This window comes from Galleria mellonella, unplaced genomic scaffold (assembly GCF_026898425.1).
Source record: "Galleria mellonella isolate WM207_F2 unplaced genomic scaffold, CSIRO_AGI_GalMel_v1 utg184, whole genome shotgun sequence".
NCBI lineage: Eukaryota > Metazoa > Arthropoda > Insecta > Lepidoptera > Pyralidae > Galleria > Galleria mellonella.
In genome coordinates this window covers 12,817,645-12,839,260 of record NW_026442025.1, presented here as the reverse complement: position 1 = coordinate 12,839,260, position 21,616 = coordinate 12,817,645, and the positions used below count along the sequence as shown (strand labels likewise).

The 21,616-nt window shown below is 35.6% G+C and overlaps 2 protein-coding genes across 6 annotated transcripts in view; one reads left to right on the top strand and one right to left on the bottom strand.

Moving 5' to 3' along the window:
• LOC113511992 (cytokine-like nuclear factor N-PAC) overlaps nucleotides 1–21,616 on the top strand; it is a 79,875-nt gene that overhangs the window by 16,095 nt on the left and 42,164 nt on the right. The window lies entirely within an intron of this gene.
• LOC113512014 (leucine-rich repeat and immunoglobulin-like domain-containing nogo receptor-interacting protein 2) lies at nucleotides 1,562–8,214 on the bottom strand. Of its 2 annotated transcripts, none has more exons than XM_026895764.3 (5): nucleotides 7,799–8,214; nucleotides 5,376–7,064; nucleotides 5,126–5,273; nucleotides 4,415–4,555; nucleotides 1,562–3,342 (listed from the first exon to the last, which is right to left on the bottom strand). In XM_026895764.3, the coding sequence occupies exons 2-5, from the start codon at nucleotides 7,034–7,036 to the stop codon at nucleotides 2,542–2,544; spliced, it is 2,751 nt and encodes a 916-aa protein (XP_026751565.2). In that variant the 5' UTR covers nucleotides 7,037–7,064; nucleotides 7,799–8,214; the 3' UTR covers nucleotides 1,562–2,541. The 2 variants fall into 2 exon arrangements, with proteins under 2 accessions (XP_026751565.2, XP_026751566.2); XM_026895765.3 differs by having other exon boundaries at nucleotides 7,927–8,214.

The following is a 21,616-nucleotide window of genomic DNA, read 5'->3' as shown; positions in this document are numbered from 1 at the left end:
TAGGATCTTATTACCAATCGTCAAAGTGACCGTTTTAATTCCATATAATATCCATTTCACGCCATTCACCTATTAGGTCAATGCGATGCGCTATCTAATTGTTTTTATTCACATACTTTTTTCATAAAAATGGAGATTGTCTGCAATTCAACAATTTGTGTCGTAAGACTGACGACGTCTGTATTTATGTGTCAATGTTTCAATTTTATATATTTCTTATCATTTTGATATAACCAAAATGTTTTCCAGAGGGGGGAAAGGGATTGTTAGTAATGGAAACTGAGAATCCCATTGATAGCAATATACCCAACCAGGTCGACCTCCTCGCGGTCCCCCTGGAAACTATCATGGTTAATTCCTGATGAATTCATCATGATGGGCTAACTGGCCTGTTTTTATTCTCATCTATCACCCTTCACTGGTGCTCCGCCAGCGTATCCCGTTAGCGCAGGCGGGGTTACCACACCATTTTCACCCATCAAAAAAAATTTCTTTCAGACTACTTGTACTGCATTATATATGCAACTATTAAACTATAACTACTTTACCAGAGGGAGACTTTGTACAAAAGTCGATTGCTTGGTTACCTCTGTCCCATTCGTGTTTCTACCGTGAAGCAGTTGTGTTTGAAGGGTGGGATATGACAGTGAATTTACAGGGTACAGAGGAATAACACCAGTCCTCAGGAATGGCAACGCATGGGGGGTATCATGGGCGAAACAGTGTGTGTGTGTGGTACTGTTATGTCCATGGCACTGCTCACGTCTATAGGCGACGGTTACCACTTTCCATCAGGTGGGCCGTCAGCTTGTTTGCCATTCTAAGTGTATAAAAAAAAATTACTTCACCTAACTAAATCGAATAAGACCACTTTGCTGCTAAATACATAGTTCGAGCGCATTTTAATATGTGAATCGATATACCTTTATATTTTGGAATGTAACGGTAAAAAGTATTTGGTTAAAGTGAAATATGAATTGAACAATTTTTCAACAACTTCTATGAATAATGTTTAAAGACAATAAATAGAAAGTAACATTTTAAAATAATTCAGAAATATGTAAAATTGTCTCGGAAAATGGATAAATAATGCAGATTTTGCCAAATTTCGGTTTGAACACTCGAATACTTTAACGGAAACCTAGATCTGTGTGCTTATTTTCTTGTTCTATGTTGTAATAAAATCGGAAATTTTAACTATAGGTCTAAATGGGTATAACTAAATGTCCACATAGCATCGTTTATGTAAATTGTATGTGTGACGTATAAATAAATATTTAATATGAATAAAAGTGTTTCATTTAAAATTATCGATTCACTTAGATTTAGTTGAATGACCGCTCGTATCTTTAAACGAACAGACAGACGCGCCCTAACGTTAACTTTATTGTAATTTCTAATATATATCTTTGTTTAAACGTGAAAATGTATATAAAACATTACACGTACCATTTTCATGGTTTTCTTCTGTCTAAGCATAATGATAGTGTTACATCATGTTAGGTATTTTTGGCGCCAAAATTTTTTATTTAGGGAATACATTTTAAATAATACCATGCAATACATTGAAAAATAATTTATTCTCATGATTAGCCGCTTACTCTTGTTATATATTTAGAAAATGTTCAACAATATTTGTATATTTTATATTAAGAAACGTTATATAATATAATCATTGCTGGATTGTATTGTTTGGCATATCACTGCAAGACTCATTTAACGCACTGTACGACATTGTCACAAAATATATAAGTATACATAATGTTTCCTATTAGATAAAGTTTAAAATTTCATACATGTACTAGATGACGAATGAGTTATCTACCAACATACAGTACAGTAGTATATTAGCATATCCGTATATTTATCGTTCAGTTATTGAGATCAGATGGATACGACGGACAGACGCTAGGACCGAGCAGAGGAGCGCTCCTCCGCGCCGGCTGTGGTTGGATACACCAATGTACAATAACCTCGCAACAATTAGAACAAGATTGTAACAACTTCCTTATACCTCTCACTTTAATCTATTTAAGTTAAACCAATATAAAAAATGCATAATGCTCTAAGAGTTTTATCCTAAAAATACATCAAAATGGAAAATGATTGAAACAAACAGATGTATTTACAAGACCTAATACCCATAGAACGCTTAATTAATCCGGTCCACGCGATTCACTACACGAACAACGCACAGACTGTTTCAGTACACTCCTTACCACCTATTATTACTAGACAGTAATGTATTTTCGCTAAACGTATGTAAATTCAAATCTAGTCTATCACAGCTTACTTAGAAGTACAAGCGGTATCCGCAGCGGGCCGACCGTACCCGTCGGCCCCTCTCACTAGTGTTATATACCTTAGGATATTATTGACAATGGAAACATCGGGCAAGATATGTTCCGCGAACACCGAGCATCAGACGAAGGAGGGCGAGTGGCCGCTAAAATCACAGAGTTGCATGGCGGGCGCGCGCTGCCGCGCGAGGCTTCGGCCCGACACGGCGTAGATCTTGAAGACGCGCGTCAGCAGCCGCCACTACAACGGCGTCCGCTCGGGCCGCGCCAGCTCCACCGCCAGCAGCACGCGCGCCTGGCAGTGCCGCGCCGCACGCTCCTCCTCCTCCTCCTCCGCCGCCGCCGCCGCCGCCGCCGCCGCCGCCGCGCCCAGCTCCGGCGAGCTCGCGCTCGTCGCCAGCTGGTGGCAGCGCCGCTCCGCCACGCGCCCGCGGCCCAGCAGCGGCTCGCTCGACGGCTTCGACTCCGCCTCCGCCTCGCTCCTGTACTTCGCCGGCGGCCGCACCGGCATCCCGCACTTGGACGTGGTCGGCGACGGGGAGCCCGGAGGCGTCGGCGACTCGACGGTCGGCGGTGGCGCCGCCTGCAGCGGCTTGATCATGGCGAGCAGCCGCGGCGGCGCCCGCTCGATCATGTTGATGTGGATGCCCTCGGGGATGGGGATCGGGGAGTTCCTCCTCGAGTTCAACGACCTCTCCGTTGGCGTGTAGTAAATGGATATCTTGCTCTCGTCGTCCGGGATCGGGTTCGGGAGTTTCGATAGTTTCTCTATTTTAGTCTTGAGATACATGTCGATGACCTCGACGTCCGGGTCGAAGGCCATGGAGTCGCTGCGCCCGCAGGACCCGCTGCGGCAGTTCTCGAAGTACAGGCTCGGCAGGTTCTCCAACACTTTGTTCAGTGTCTGCTGCTGATACTTGTATGATTCCCGCAATCTAAGTATCTGGTGAGCGCTGAATTTCCTTATTTTGTTCCTTTGGAAAACGTAGTTTTCCCGCACCCAGTTCAACTGGCACGTCGAGTATTCTCTCACTCGTTTCACCTGAATGAAAAAAGGACGCGCGTCAGACGACGTTTAAAGATTAAAGATATAAGGAAATTATAAACATCGCCGGATGTAGGCGATTAAGTACGCGGATTATTTATTATATATATAATATGTTAGTGACCATATGCCATTTAATACAATAAGCAAGATAGAATGTTTATTTAAATGAACTTTATTAAGTCCATTTATAATTTTATAAATATTGTAATGCTGAGCTAAGAATGCAGAAATTAAAAAAAAAAAAAAACAAATTTTAAATATCTGAATCTAACACAATTTGTTACAGTTGATTGATTAACTACTAGACGGAAATAAATGAATTTGGCAGAGATACAGCCTGAACAAAGCCAAGAATAGAAATAGAGTATATAACGTTTCAAAAGACGAAAGTATGGGACAAGTAGATGAAATTAGAGGTGTCTTATAATATGTAGAAGAAAAAAAAAAAACAGAAATTTAATGTTACTGTTGATATAAGATTAATTATTATGAAGTCTTTCAAGCCATTTAGACTAATGTCATATTTTGCTCTCTCTTCTTTGTATTTGAATTTCGAATTGAATTCAAATTGAATGTTTAATAAAAACATTAACAAATATGGACTACAATGTATTATTATTATTATATTAAATTTATTTAGGTAGACAAATAACATTAACTAACAAGTCATTGATGCGTCAACAATTTACTATCATGTTTTGCTTACTATAAATATGTATATTTGTATATTATAAATACATACATATATTATAATATATAAGTATATACCGCATTTTTCAACAATTCTCAAAAGTTTTCTATTGGCCTCATCTGATGTATATCCTCTCTTATTACATAAAATCCTTTTAACATAAAAGGGAATGCTCTCCTAGGGAATGCTTTTATTTATTCAAACTTTATTGACCAATAAAACGTGATACAAATGGCGGGTTTAATGTTAATTGAATTCTCTACCAGTGCAGCAAAGTGCACAGATATCGAAGGCTGTGCTTTCAGCTTTGAGTCCTTCTTCTACATAAATAATCAAATACTATGCATAAAATACTTAGGGTTAATTTTGACGTACCTGATCGTAATACTGGTCCCTCATGGAAGATAAATGATTTGTCCCTATATCCCTGATGTTCCTCAAGTGGTTCGCTTGGCTGGTATAACTATTCTGTATCCATTCCATTTGTTGTGTGCAGTTTTCTTTTATTCTGTGTACCTGAAAATAACAATATGTTTAATATATACAGGCAACAAGTATATTAAAGATTGACTGACCATGTATTTATATAATTTATTATTATTAATATTTATAAAAAAAAAATATTGGCAAATCTTTTTTTCATAGTGAACAGATTGTTAGGATAATTATGTATATGTAAATTAATATTTTTGTGTTTATTTTTAAATTTTTTCAATAAAAACATGTTATGTTATTTACCAGATAAATATAAAATGGGCATCCTATTTATAAGTTTCTTCTATATTTACTTAATAATCTTCACATGGAAGTAACTTGATTAAAATAAACAGATAATCATTAAAATAAAAAAAAAAAATCTAAATCTATTATTAACTAATTTGTTTTTTATATGCTATTTAGAATAACAAACAAGCTGACCACCTCATGAAAAGTAGTAACCATTGCCTATAGACATAAGAAGCGTCACTGAATACACTGTGATACCCACGGTTTACAGTGACTTTATTAAAATGACATGCCAAGATTGTTCACATACTAAATATGCCAAGTAAAAGGGAATAGATTATAGATGTATATGCAACATACTTGGACAGCATAGTTTTCTCTCAGCTTCTCCAATTGCTGCCTTTTGTATTGTTCAATATTGTCCAACATACTGTATATCTGTCGCGTGCGCGGCGCGTCACGGCTAACGCAAGTGCAGCAGCTGCAACACGTCTCCATGAGGTGAAACCTGAAAAAAATATAGGTTAACGATGAAAATCCGATGTAATATAATATACACAAAGTCAGTTTGGCAACATTTATATCGTAATAAAAATAGTATCACACTAACCTGTAAAATATGTAACGCATCGCCTGTACTAACAACGTGAGACCCAGGAAACCCGCGGCGCATATCGCCCCGCACAGTAAACTATACATTTTTATCTCAAACATGGTCATTGGGTCTATGTTGAGAACAACCGTCGCTGATACGTTGGCTGACGGGTTTGTCGCATAACACAAGTAGGTCCCACTGTCTTCTCTGTGGATATCTCGTATAAATAGTGATCCATCTTCACGAATTCGCACTCTCGATTTAGAATTGTCTATGGCGTGATAGTGCTCGTCGTGGGCCACCCCATGCTTGTGGAATATATCCGGTATAAGAGGCTCAGGGTTCCAATGGAATACGTTTCTTGTTGGGGTGATCCATGTTATCGAAGGTGCTGGGTTTCCAGCGAATTTACATTCTAATAATGCATCTGTTTGCAACCTGTATAGGGTTAGAGGACTACTGGTGATCAGTTCAGGTGGTTTGCAGTTGGTGTGGTTCAGAATAGTCAGCATGTCGTTCGGGTATGTCAATCTGCAGCTCAGATCGGATTTTATAATTTCTTTCCTCTTCTCAGCCCATTCAGCGAACCAGGCCATTCGACAGTCACATGCCCAGGGATTGCCACCTATTCTAAGCTCTTGTAATTCATCAAGTGTATTCAAAGATAATGGTAGATTTGTCAATGCATTTGCAGATATATCCAGGTGTGTCAGTGTGTGGATGTCTTGGAAAACAAAAGGTTCTATTTCACGTAAAAAGACATTGTCTCTAATGTAAAGTCGCTGTAGATTATTTAAGCCTTTGAAATTAGTATTTTCTATAACCGTTACTTCTGTGTGCTCGAGGTAGACTGTATTCAAGTTTTCATTGTGTTGGAAGAGCATTGGCGGCAACATCCTCATTCTATTACCGCCCATATTTAACCACCTTAAGTTTATTAGATTTTTAAAAGCATCTTGTGATATGTTTTGAAACTGATTGTAGCTCAGGTTTAGCTCTCTAAGTTGTTGGAAGTTATCAAACATTGATTTAGGTATATAGTCTAATTTGTTGCTAGATATATCCAGTGTCTCTAATTCCCTCAAGTTGACTAGAGCATTACTTGTAATTTTGACTAGGCTATTATTATTTAGGAACAACATTTTTAGTTGACGATTGGGATTAAAATAGTAATCTAAGAATGTGGCTATTTTATTATGTGATATATCCAAATATTGCAATCTAATCATTGGCCCAAAGACCTGGAATGGTATTACATGAAGTTGGTTATGTGAGACATCAAGAACCTCCAGATTTTCCAGGTCGGCAAATGTAAACCTAGGAATGTCATCGAGATGGTTCCTCGATATGTTTAAATGTTTCAAACGGGTCAGTCTAGCAAACAGTCCATGTTCAGTCCTTTTTATTTCGTTTCTACTCAAATCGATGTATTCTAAATGGTGTAACCCATCAAACAAGTGTGGCTCTAACAAGGTTATCTTTGAATCTGTCCATGTGATTGTTTGCAGTCGAGGACCATAGTTAGCGAGTACCGTTCTGGTAAGTTTGTTGTCTTGTATTTCATTGGCAGAGCATGAGAGCTTGGTACTGGTGCATATGCATGTGGAGGGGCACGTGTCCGCCTCCACAGCTGTGCAAATTATTGCCAGCGCCAATATTTTGTGCCACCACTGCATTATATTATAACCCTCATAGTCTTATTTACTGTAACAATAGATAAAATATTTTTATACTCTCTAAAGTAAAACAAATAAATATTTATTTGCATTTAATTAATTACTGTTAAACTCAATTATTAAATTATTTCTGACATTTATTTGTATTGAGAAACCATATCTTACTTACGTATTACTTTTGTATAATGAATAATATATATATATATATATATATATATATATATATAATTTTTGATGCCTATATATTAAATGTTCAATAACAATACTAAGCATGTATTAATCATCATTATTTATTTAATGCTTGATTATAAATGTAGACATACTAAATTTTGTTATTATTCTAATCTCCCCTGTTTCTCTTCTGGGTAGGCAGTCTTAGAGACCAAACAAACTTAAAAACAGACCTGTTTTTAAGTTTGTTTGGAATTTAGAATAATCATTAAAGGAAATAGTATATTGTAATATCATTGGAAGACTAGTTTTGTTACTCATAAAGTCATTAAATCATAGACATTGCTATTTATAGAATTTAAATGTAAACTAATTAATGTATTTGTATGTAGAACAGTAAATTTAAAACTCGAATTAAAACCAAATACTAATCTGGCTAGCGTGGTGGTAGATTAGACTAAAATAAGTATCCTTCTCATAAGCAAGTCTCGTGCCTAACAGTGGAACATTAATATGGTGTTGTGATTGGTATAATCATATTGTTTCTCCATACAAGCAGACACGGATCGTCGTGCTTAGTGTCTGGCTCACCTTTCATTAAACTGCTGCTACCTCCAGAACATTCCCATTTATTATGATTACACACCACTTTATCACAATAAGAATGGCACAAACACTGCCACATTAATACTTTTACACATAAACGACGCGACATTTACCTAATACGGCCACATTTTGCTCCAACTTGCATAATACACGTTTATTTTGTGTTGACAACAGATTCTATTGAGCCGTACATACTTGCACAGGGACACGTTTCATTCACCAATAAGACACGTTAGATTCCATTGTAGATATTCACAAATTACAAACACATTACTCTATTAACATTTGCATAAAATTTAATATATTAAATTCATAAATAAAACGAATAAGCTCTCTACTCTATTGATAATGAAATACGCTGTCACTACGGCGGAGGCGAGCACTAGAAAGAAATAAAGGGCAGCTCGGTGAGTTGCGCGGACTGCGCTCCTTATCTACGGCGCGCCGTTTGCATATTTCCGTCCCGCTCACTCTTTGGCCCAGTCAGCTGTGGGGAGCGAAGATGGCCGACCGAGGCCGAATGGAGGCGAAAGTGCTTTCGGAAGCGCGCCGCGTCGAATGTCCACCACGCATTCTTGCGAGTACATTTTCTTGGCTCGTAGAAAACCATAATTTATTAGGGTTCCGCTTAAAGTTTTAAATTGAAATGGAATTATGAATTAATTTTCACTACCTATATTATATTAAATTAAAATGACGATATAAAATAGTATTTTACCTAGAATTATTTATTTCTTTGACAATAGTTTGCAAACTATTTACACAAGTTTTTTTTTTAATAAAAATGTAAAATATAATGCTATTTTCATGAGATTACGGTTTTTTTCTCTAATACCTAATCGATTGACGAACAAGGTCATTTACTGTGCAGCCTTCAATGCAGTATTTGTGATCGTTTAAATTTCGATTCTATGGGCATTGTAATACCGTTTATTATTATTACTAAGTACTTGTTACTTCACAACTTAAGTGACCTTTGCATCGTTGCAAAAATTATGCAGGTAGAGACTTACGCTATGCTTGGCGCAGTTTACAGAGGAGAAAAAAACCTTATAATAAAATATTTACCTTTATGATTTACGTAAATATTTTTGAGACGATTATTAGGAGTCAAATTAGGTACCTGGTATTTGAGGTAAAAAATAATGTAATAATGTTTGATACTTTCGTAGTATACCGATTGCTTTTTTAGTTTTACTGCGTGATGGTTATTTAAACAGTTCTTAATTGACTTTCAATTGGGAATTGTCAATTGAGAACTTTGTTTAATAATAAAAATGAGATCCGCAGTTCAATTCTAGATTGAATTTTTATTATTACACCTAAGTGCATAGGGAATTTTAAATATGTATCTGCTACCTGAAACTAATTAAGGTCGAGGGAAAGGGATTGTTAGTAGTCAGATCTAATAGCTCCGTTGCTAGCAATATACCTTCTCAGGTCGACCTCATCGCGGTTCCTTCTGGAAACCATCGTGAACAATTTTAGTTGAATTCGTCACGATGGGCTAACTGACCTGCTTCATCCTCACCTGTCATACTTCACTGGTGCCCCGCCGGTGTTTACCGATAGCACGAGTTCCATTATTACCCATTAAAAAAAAAACAACTAATTAAGTTTTCTAATTCTAAGCAATTTAATTCAATGGAGAATTCAAACAGTATCTCAGGATTTGATTTGCTCAATCGATTTCGGTAAAATACATCAATTATTGTAGATATTACATTAGCTTTGACTTGAAGCATCAACAGGTATACAAACAATGAATCATTCCGTGTACCAGTTTTTAGGTTCACCTTAATATCTTAGTTAATTACTTATAAATTGGGTTTGAAATGTGTTTTATAATTTAGCCATAATTATTTAACAATTAACCGGCTACTTCTAGTTTTCATTCATCACTAATATTAAAAAAAAAACTTATTAAAACAGATTTTTTCCAGTTTTTATGATTTTAATAAAGTAACAGGGGGCAATAGAAACATAAAAAAGTATTGCCATGCATCAAAATATATGAACAAATGAAATTAATATACTATATAGTAGTTTCCTGATGTTATTTTATTAATTCAATTAAATACATAATAATATGCGTGGTAGACATAATGGTAATATTTTTCGTCTGGAAATGGCAACATTCTACACCAGACTCGCTCAGTTTATTTACCCCTTGTCTCAGCCTCGTGCTGTGAAAGTCAGAAAGTCTTTTGTTTCGGAACCGACATAGCTGTCACCCGCGGGTTTGTTTGCTAGAAATGTAAAAAGTAACGTATTTGTTACATGAATATCATTCATTTAGAATATTTATTTATATATTTAATATTATTCTTTATTTTTATATTTATTAGGAATGTTGCGTTTTGGTTGTGGTTTGGGCATTTGGAGAGGATGGATGAAAGAATTACGAAAGAGATTTATCGAGCAAGAATGAATGGAGATGACGGTAGGGGCCGCCCTAGACGGACGTATGTTGACCAAATAGGCGACGTGCTGAAGCAGGGCCAAATTAAAAGTGCCCGTAACCGGCGAGCGTGTATGGAAAGATTGATGAATGTGGAAGAAGTGAAAGAGGTTTATTGAATCGAAGCATTTGGCGTTCCATTGTTTCTGCCTACCCCAATGGGAGACAGGCGTGACAGATATGTATGTATTTAATATTTTTATGATTAAAACAGTAGTAGTTCTTTTTTAATGGAAGAAAATGAAATAACCTCGCCTGCGCGATTGGTTTACGTTGGCGGGCGAACAGTGTTTGTTGGGAAATAGTAGGTGAGGATGAAGTCATCTCATCGTGACGTATTCACCAAGAATTAACCATGTTCTAGAGGGACTCCGTGGTGGTCTACTGGACATGGCATGATAGTATTGATAGCAATTGGGCCCGCTACTCTTCTTTCATTATCCACAGTCTACTTTAGTTAACGCAGGTTAGGTAGTAATCATTATATGTATTTGGTACGAATATATATATATATATATATATATATATATATATATATATATATATATATATATATATATATATATATATATATATATATTTATTTATTTAACACTTTATTGCACCAACATAACATGATTTGTTAAAACAATTTTCAATACGTATAGTGTAGTACAAAAGGCGGTCTTATTGCTAAGCAATCTCTTCCATATATTTACCATGTCAAATTTTTATCATTGCATACATATTTTATTAAACAAAACACAATGCGCGTAAATATCTACTGATAAGTTAGATTAGATTAGTAACTGGGGATCAATGTTAGGTATTCATTCATCATCATACCAGCCTCTAACTGTCCACTGCTGAACATAAGCTTCCCTCTTGAGGGGTTTTGTTAGTAGATGCCCCGCTTGGCAGGCGGTTTGGCAACCGCAGTAAGACCTTGAAGATGTTTTAAGAGGGACGCTACTGCCCATTCCTCGCCTTCCCTTTAGTATAAATATAATGACTAGTTTTATCACAATTGATTTGTTTGTTTTTTTTTTTTTGTGGGACAGTCTCATCAAGACTAAAGTCAAAGTAAAGTTATTTATCGTTAAAAAATTTCAATTATTCTGTAACATGTACACCAGGTAAACAATCAAACTTGGTATTTTTGAGGTCTATTTTTAGACCATAGACGGTCCACGGTTTACTGATAAACTTCGTTTTGTAATCATCATCTTCTTACCCCAATAATTTGGGGTCGGCGTAATATGATTTTGTCCATATTACAAAAAGACTTGGTTTTTAGTTTTACGACCGGCCACCTGCTTGACGTCAACTCTCTTTGGGAAAAATTTCGTTTTGTAATAAGCATTGCTTTAGTACGTCGTTTATTCCATTGCTAACTCCAGTATTATTTTTAGTATGCGTTTTGTATTAAGATAGTGTTTTATATTATGCAATGAACAAGTAATCACCGGTCAAGTGTATGCTCTATTTGCATATTAATTAGTGTTACGCCCGTGTCCATTACTTCGGTGAAATAGGTATCGCTTTTAAGCGGTAACATTTTGCAATTTGCAATTGGCACTTCCTACGTAATTGTAGACTGTTACGAGTAATTACTTTCAATTTAGCTATCACAATAAAGCATTATGAGTTTACTTAATTAACAGCAGTATTTCCGAACCGATACGACATCATAACCTTCAAGGAAAGAGCGCCTATATCTTTTTAAAAGGTCGACAGCGCACCTGCGATGTCTCTAGTGTTGCGGATGATCATGGGTGGCGGTGGTCACTTACCATCAGGTGAGCCGCATGCTCGTTTGCCACCTGTGTTATAAAAAATATTTAATTATTTGTTTATTCGAATAATTGAGTAGCTTGTAATAATATTTTAGCGAATGAATCTATGACGAGATAGATAAAGAATAATACTTGAGCTTGTGCACTATGGCCTTAGATTAAGGAACACATGTTTATTCTGGTTTTTTTTTTTCATTTTCTGTCACTTTATCTCCAGTCCATTTCTGTCATCATTCAATCCTGTCTATCATCCCCCTTTTATTCTTATCACTTTTTTTTTCCTAATTAAAGACTATTATTTATATACTACGTATCCAATAAACTATGTCAGTTATTTTTATTTACTAAATATTGGTGATTGCCAATAGCAGATCTTAAAATTAATTACAATTGTTCAGTAATATTTACCGTTATATAGGTGTGTAAATCTTCTTTTATAATTAGAATTATCAAAATCTTTTTTTTTATATAACTTAGAATGGCAAACAAGCTGACGGTCTACCTGATGGAAAGTGGTAACCGTCGCCTATTGACATGAGCAATACCATGGACATAACAGAGTTCGCTCATGATACCTCCCATGCGTTGCCATTCCTGAGGACTCAGGTATATCCCAGCTTTCAAACCGAAACACAACCATGCAAACACAGCTGCTTCACGGTTGACACACGAATGGGACAGATGTATCCAAGCAATCGACTTTTGTACAAATTATCCCTCTGGTAAAATCTTTATAATATTGGAAGAGACAGGATTAATTTTGGATTAATTTGTATATTATATCTGGTGAATTTAGTGTTATATAGGCATAAATATTAGGTACATTGTTTTGACGTAAGGTAAGCTGAATTTTACCCATGCGAGGTCGAAGTTCAACTACTCTTGCGATACCTACTTTCTCTGACATGACATCAAGCGTTAATGTCTTCGATTCTTCTGTACTACATTATGCGAATAGATAAGTTATCAATTCTAAAAATGCTTGATTTGGATTTTATTGCCGATTCAGCGTGTAACTAATTTACAGGAAAAATATTCAATGCACAGTCTTTTTAATCATTATGATTTTAATATTACGTATTTTTTGTAATTGTAAAGAAACACAAAAAGTGGTCCTTCGAGCCGGTTTTTGTTAGAAATGACTTGATCGTCTTTGATTGAATTCGGTCACATTGCAAATTATTTCTCATCTCTATCCATTTTGCGTGCTTGTAAAATCAGGCTAATGTTTTTCGCGCGTGCCAAACTGGACCCTCTCTTTGTAAGTTCATTTGTTATGATAATTAAATTTCGACAAAACTGCGTTCTTCGATTCGTTTCGGTCACTATAGAGAACTACAGAAAAATAAAAGTAGGGTAGTTTGTGATAACGTATTGAGTTTATTCTAGATTTTATACTAGCATTCTGTTAACACATATGTCCACAGAAATAGGCGTATTGCTAAATATAAAAAATGACATTTTTGGGTTAAAGTATAATATTATCTTAGTGACATAGTGTAAGTATATTTTGTAGTTTTAATTAATGTCATATATTTTGTTAGCCGACTTCAAAAAAGTAGGAGGTTCTCAATTAATTCGGTTTAATTTTTTGTTTGTTATTATTTTTTTACCTGAAAGTATATACTTACAGACTGGTCCCATAGAAATTTTATTAAAATGGGTTCAATAGTTTAGTTTTTAAATCAAAATAACAGGGTTTACTTCAACTGAATTTTTTTGACTTATGTTGGAACACAATCTTAAATTATTGAATACTACTAGTTAGCTGTATTGGCATGAAATTTGCGCCTTGATAACTTTACAATACAAAATTTTACAATTTTGCCCAATATTATTATATTGGGCAAAAAAATCTTTAGTTTTCTTTTTACATAAATATTACTAATACACCGAATTTTGTCTTTACTGTTTTATTGTTTAGTGATACGTATATATATATTTTTCAAACAATACAGTTTATTTTATATTTGACATTTTAACTGTGTAATAACACACCGTCTCGTGTCGTTAATGTATGTTTAATTGTGTAAATATAGACTTGAATTTTGCAAATAATAATGACGCGCCATTTGATCCCACGAATTTATGCTAATCCAAAGCCGGGTCATTGTAAACTGTCGCTGTGCCGACAAGTGTTATCTGCACACCCCGCCGTAATTGTATTCATAACTAGTCTTGCAAACAATATCGCGCACCTATATACATTACGTCCTAGAGAGAAATTGGTAACACAGAACTCTTTAATATCGTAGACGTTGAACGCTGTACATTGGAGACAGTAGTTTCTTGAGCCTTTCAGAAGAAATAGTTATTTAATTTGTAAATATTCATCGTTATTATCATATCAGTCGTTATCTGTCCACTGTTGAACATAGGCCTCCCTCATAAACTGGCATAACGAACAGTCCTGAGCCATCTGTATCTACAGACTCCCTGCAATGCATTTGAGGTCGTCACTCCATCTAGTAATGAGTCGTCCTACATTGCTTTTTTCCGTACGGGGTCGTCACTCAAGAAACTTTCCTATCAGTTGCCAGTTCTTCGAGCTATGTAACCATCCCATTGCCACTTCAGTTCAAGCTATGTCGGTCACTTAGTAAGTAGTACTATAATACACTTTGTAAATATTATTTTCGGCTAAACCTTGAACCTTTGCAGCAAAAATTTAAATGTTTATCTATACATAGTGTGTCAATCAGTTAGATGTAAAGGTTGTAAAATCAAATAAAAACGATAGGGGGGAAAGGATTGTTAGTGACGGAGACTGAGAATCCCATTGCTAGCAATATACCCAACCAGGTCGACCTCCTTGCGGTTCCTCCTGGCAACTATCATGGTTAATTCCTGATGAATTCATCATGATGGGCTAACTGGCCTGTTTTTATTCTCATCTATCACCCTTCACTGGTGCTCCGCCAGCGTATCCCGTTAGCGCAGGTGGGGTTACCGTACCATTTTCACCCATTAAAAAAATAAAAATAAACACGATAAAGACGAAAAATCAGTGGATCTTATAACACATAATACAGAATAACCGTCAATTGTTGAGGATGAAAGGTTTCTAATTCGCTAATCCGGCGAGTGGCAGCCTCAAACGTGTGTGGCAAGAAGTCGACGAATGTAGTTGGCTCAGGAACGTTCTTTGTGGCTGTTTATAGAAGACGCCTATGTTGTTCAGTGGACATTGTATTCAATGAAATTAATACAGAATAGATAAAAAGTAGGTACTCCTTACTATATGCGTGATGCTACTAATGCGTAAAATATATCTGTAGGTATCTACATACGTATTTCAAGCAAAACATATAATTGCATTAAAACCTGTTTTAAAAATGAGAAAGGTTCTTTCTATATTTAAATATAAATGTATAATACATTTTTATTTTTTTTTATTTCGTAAGTCTGATAAAAAATAAAAAAAAAATTGCATAACATGTTATAATTATAACATTATAAAATACCTAGTTCCTATATAGCCTACGGTACACATATGTTTATGCAAATAAATTTATCTTTATTAGGTACTTTGTGAATGACGTAGAGGCTTGTTACAGATTTATATATAATATATGATCCTTATTTCCTTATTAATGTTGTATAAGCGAAAGTAAATCTGTTTATTTAAATATAAATTTCGCTAGAGTTAGACAAAGTCTTGACTAATAATTAGTAGATAAAATGTACTTAACGAATTTTATTTTAAATGAAGTGAGATAAGAAAAGCGTGTTACGGCACTAAACAATAGTAAAATGCAAATTTAAAGATTGCTTGCCTGTTTTTTTTTTTATAAATTAATTACCACGTGATAACAGTGTCTTCCGTTCCACACTGTCTGCCTTGACTTAGTTATATTTGGTACATATATTAATCTACTTTTACACCATTGACTTGGTACAATTCTAACATAGATTCAGCCGCACTTTATATAATACTAAAGCGTATTTTAATTTTTCTACTTTTGACGTTACCAGAGCTATTTCTCGACGCCTTTACTGATTCGAAGGTATCATTTCCATTGCTATTTTTATCAGCGGTATATAATTCTTTTTCGACATCGACTTCATAATAATTCATATAGAAAGTTCCAATCGTAAAGTAATAATCTAAATAAATTTAGCCAGAACCATGTAGCGATTTTCGTACGTCAAGTTGACGTAGTTGCGAAGTTTGGAACGGAGCTCGCCTACTTCGTCAGCGTTAGTAGATTTATTATGTACTGTGTAAGTGAAGTAATAATTATTTTGGATCTTATGAATTTGTTGTAAATACAAATTTATTATTGTATTTAGAGACATTCAGGTTCCTTATTTGATCAACATCGTTACTTTATATTTACAACCAACTTAAAAAAAAAAACCGGTTACGTGCGAGTTGAACTTCTATGCCGAGATTTCCGTACATAGATAAGATATAAAACTACCTCTACTGCCTTTATTTTACGATACATAATAGTTATTATTATTGATCTTTTGTGTTCTAATTTTGGTTCTTGGAGGTTTTTTGATAATTAATAACGATGCTAGTTATTCTAATTTTTCGCTTTAAAAACTTCGAAAGAAAGGGGAATGGTTTTTGTTCTCACATTTTCAATCACAAGTCAAGAATTACGCGGTATAAAAATCTGTTTTAAAATGTACATATGAAGTCGTTTTGTATGATACCCTACTTGGACCATTAGCTCTATTTTGAAATATAAAGTACCTCGTGTGGATTCCTTAGTAAGAAAAAATAATCTTTAATTATTTTCATTGCAATATGTACTGGCCTGATAGATGGACAGACGGACGGACGGTCAAAGTCACACCAAAACATTTTCTTCGTATCTTTTTGATACGACCTTTAGGAGCTTAACTGTGAAAATCACATCCAATATGGTGCAGTAGTTTTTGGGTAAATCCGGAACAAACATGCAGATAGAAAATTTTCAAAAAATGATTGTTTTCGTATCTGTTGGATTTATTACGATCTCTTATATTTATTTTCCTTGAATATCACCCATGTATAGACATTGTCTAGTTAGTCTTACTATATTATTAAGATTAGGTGATTTACGTTTATCCAAATATATTAAAATAGCTGTAGTCTGATAGAAAGCAATAGCGGCGCTTGATTGATGATAACTGACGTAGATGGCTTCATTGGTTTCCGCGGTTTGGGTTGTAGTATCTATAGGATTGTTTTGATCATTCCCGTGCTAGATTGTCGCCAATAGCTTCCCTTTTGGGGTTTCCATAGCCAATTAGAATAGAATAGAAAATATTTATTGCCAGAAAAACACCGGAATGATTAGTAGATGGGGAGATCGAAGTAGTAATGAGGAGGTCCTACTTAGGGTTAAGGAAAAGAGACAAATTATAAGAACTATTGAGGTCAGAAGGAAAAAAATTGTTGGGACACTTGATACGACACGACGAACTTATGAACATTATAATAGAAGGTAAGATAGAAGGAAGGAGAGTAAGGCATAGTTACATCAGGTAGATCAAGGAAAGAGTTGGTGTCGTGTCGTATCAAGAGGTGAAGAGACTCGCTGAAAATCGTAGTGAGTGGCAAGAGCTCCACCAACAAGAGCGCAGCTCTTAAATAGGATAGATAGTTAGAAAACACAGTTATAACAAAAAATACAGTATACATTATATATAAGAAGTGTCGCATATTTGGCAAAGGTACCGGCTCAGCTGATGCTGTGAGTGTCCCAGTGCAATGTGTACAGCTGCACAGCTCTGGTATTCAGCCAGTCCCTCTTTTAATAAAAATATAAACTGGTACAACCTTTACGTCAATATAGTACGATTTTAGTTCAATATTAAATTGTTCTTCAAATTTATACTCAATACTTTAATGTATATAAAGACTTTAATATCTTTCAACAATCTTTGCAATGTTATATTAAAACTGTCAATTTATTAATTTAATGCTATTCTTTTAATGCTTATAATATTGAATGTTATGTAAATTAGTTATTGGAGTACAAATTGGGGGGGTATCATGGGCGAAACAGTATACTCTGTTATGTCCATGGTACTGCTCATGTCTGTAAGCGACGGTTACCACTTTCCATCAGGTGGACCGTCAGCTTGTTTGCCATTCTAAGTTGTATAGAAAATAATTTGATGATGTTTTATGTAATATTTATATATATTACCAGAGGAAGACTTAGTACAAAAGTCGATTGCTTGGGTACCTCTGTCCCATTCGTGTTTCAACCGTAAAACAGTTGTGATTGCATAGCTGTGTTTCGGTTTGAAGGGTGAGATATGGCGTGAATTTACTGGGTACGGAGGAATAATACCTAAGTCCTCAGGAATGGCAGAGCATGGGGGTATCATGAGCGAAACAGTATACTCTGTTATGTCCATGGTACTGCTCATGTCTGTAAGCGACGGTTACCACTTTCCATCAGGTGGGCCGTCAGCTTGATTGCCATTCTAAGTTGTATAAAAAAAAATTATGTATTGATTTGTATTGTGTTGCTTTGCTATAAATAAATAAATATAACTTCTCGTTGGTCTTATAGAGATAACCTGTATGAAATTATGTTCTTCGTCATTCGTAGTTGTATGTCGGAGGCGGACTTGATAATACATAAATGATAGATTAAGACTGTAAGCAAACATTGTAGTATGTATTTTCAAGGACTTTAACTAATACCACACTCTAAAGAACTCTTCTAATACCTCTAAATTGATTATGATTCATACATCCATGTAAATGTGTATAATGTATTTCTATGAAGGTTTCAGTTTATATTAGCTGCGACACAGTATATAAAGTATGTGTGTACTTACTATGTGCTAAGTTAGGATATAACCTATCTGTGTACCAAATTTTATTAAAATCCGTTCAGTAGTTTTTACGTGAAAGAGTAAGACACATTCATTCATCTATTCTTATAAATTTTCGCATTTATAATGTTAATGGGATTGTACCTTATGATTTTTAAATATATTCAATTTTGCTTCAGACTAGGAGACATAAATAATATTTAGGGTATGTTTAGTCTATATACTGTACTATAATATACATACATACATATATAAAAACGAAAATGAGGCTCGTGCTTGCGTCACAGTTGCTCATGATTCAGGATCACGAATCGGTTCCGAAACTAGTCGAGTTTTTTCGATCGAATTACACGTAAGTTAATTCGGTAGTTATTACATTAAAAACAAAAATATTGTAATACAAATGATCAGTTAGAAAGTAGCTCATTATTTCATGTACTGTTCGTTGGAAACCTTATATTTATAACGACTTGACCTAGACCTAGACTCGGCTTCAAGGAAAACATCCTGTGTTCCGTGTTGTTTCGAAAGAGATAATGCACGATAAATAACTACTTTAAAAGTTGATCTGTATTTTAAACCAGTTTGTCAATTTATCAGCTGATTTCAAAAAGGAGTTTGTCAAGTCGGTTATATATTTTTTTTATGTTTGAGTGGATGGGATTCTATTGCTAGCAATATACCCTGGCAGGTCAACCTCCACGCGGTTCCCCCCTGGAAACCATCGTGCTGAATTCCAGATGTATTCATCACGATGGGCTAACTGATCTGCTTATTCATTATTCATCTACTCTCATTGGTGCCCAGCGAACGTACACCGATAGTGCAGGCAAGGTTATCCTTCTATTATCATCCATTAAAAAAGATTTGAAAAATTCTATCTGGAAGGATATTTTTGTAGATTAGTCTCATAGAAATCTTACTGAACTTATCAAAATCGGTTCAGTAAATTAGGTATTAATAAGAGGGTTAATATGATAAGACAAATTCTAACTATAAACATGATATGATGATGATGATGAACTCCGTCTCCGTCGTATCAGGATATACTTCACACTGATTCCATCTTATTTTGGCATATGGGGTCAGCTAAGTCATTATTATTTCACCCGTTAACTGTCCACTGCTGAACATAAGCCTTCCCCGTAAGGGGAGTTTTGCCAGTAGTTGCCACGCTTTGCAGGCGGATTGGCAACCGCAGTTAGGCTTTTAGAGATGTTTTAAGAGGGACGCTGCTGTCCGTCCATCGCCCTCCCTTAGTTGCCTCTTACGACACACACGGGAAAAAAAAGGGGTGGACTATTCTATGCCGGGACCACACGGTTAAGCCATTGCGATGAGTTTATCCCATCCCTCAGCATTATCGTTTCAAATCTTTTTAGTATGCCTAACGCCCTTTAAAGTGGGGGGAAAAGGGATTGTTAGTAATGGAGACTAAGACTAATTGCTAGCAATATGTCCAACCAGGTCGGCCTCCTCGCGGTTCTCCTGGAAACTATCATGATTAATTCATGATGAATTCATCATGATGGGCTAACTGGCCCGTTTTCATCCTCATCGATCACCCTTCACTGGTGCCCCGCCAGCGTATCCCAATAGCGCAGGCGGGGTTACCACTCCATTTTCATTCTATAAAAAAAAAAACACCCTTTAAATTTCCCATTCTTTTTGCTGTTTTCTCCTCACATACTCCTCAAGGGCTGAGTTAACAATACTTGATGAAAGTGCAACATATGGCTCAGGACCTATCATTTTTTATTTTGATCCCCTTCTTGCCAACTCGGCCCTTTCAATACCTTTAATCCGAATATGTCCAGGGACCACTGGTCCCATACAAATTGTATGAAAATCGGTTCAATAGCTTAATTTATGAATCAAAAGAACTGGTTTTGCCATAATTGAAGTCGGTTTTTGTGGAACCCAATCTTGATAATGTCTTACAAAGTGTATACAAGTGTAAATGTTTCGAATCAACTTCCTACTTCAATATCCCTTACAGGGTCAGAGATATTAACATAGTTAATGTGTAAGTACTACCGACTAGTGCGGAAATTATCGTTTAGGGCTTGGAGTTTCTTCATATGAGAGGCTCGAAATTTGAGAAGAATATATTTTTTTATAATTATTATTTCAGCCCTTAACTGTTCACTGCTGAACGTAAGCCTTCCCCGTAAGGGGAGTTTTGCCAGTAGTTGCCACGCTTGGCAGGCGGGTTGGCAACCGCGGTTAGGTTTAAATAGATGTTTTAAGAGGGACGCTTGTGCCTATTCCTCCACCATAAGTGCCCTTAGTCGCCTCTTACGACACCCACGGGAAAGGAAGGGGCGGCCCATTCTGTAAGAGACAAGAATGTATACGACATAACAGCGTGTGACGTCTAACGACCATGTTACACGCAGTGACGGCTGACGGTGTCATAGGTCGTATAAAGTCCACTGTTGACGAAGATTTATCTACGTCCTTTTTTTCTTTTGCACAAAAAAAAATTATATATTAAACTTAGTGTTGGCCGTAGCTTTGCTTGCGTTATACTTTAATATATTTACGTTATATGATTTATAAGATTTGTTTTGACGGAAAGAAATTTAAATTTAAAGTATTCTCTTAATGGTTGGTGTAATTAAAAACTAGGTACTTCTAATATATAAAATTCTCGTGTCACGGTGTTTGTTACCAAACTCCCCCGAAACGGCTTTACCGATTTTTATGAAATTTTGTGTGTATATTGGGTATGTCTGAGAATCGGCCAACATCTATTTTTCATACTCCTCAATGATA

Bases quoted from the DNA above. Each gene is read 5' to 3' on its own strand.
- LOC113512014 (XM_026895764.3), bottom strand. From the start codon at position 7,036: ATGCAGTGGTGGCACAAAATATTGGCGCTGGCAATAATTTGCACAGCT. The intron at 5,274-5,375 runs GTTAGTGTGATA...TATTTTTTTCAG, and splicing joins ATGCGTTACATATTTTACAG to GTTTCACCTCATGGAGACGT. The intron at 3,343-4,414 runs GTACGTCAAAAT...TTTTTCATTCAG, and splicing joins GGGACCAGTATTACGATCAG to GTGAAACGAGTGAGAGAATA.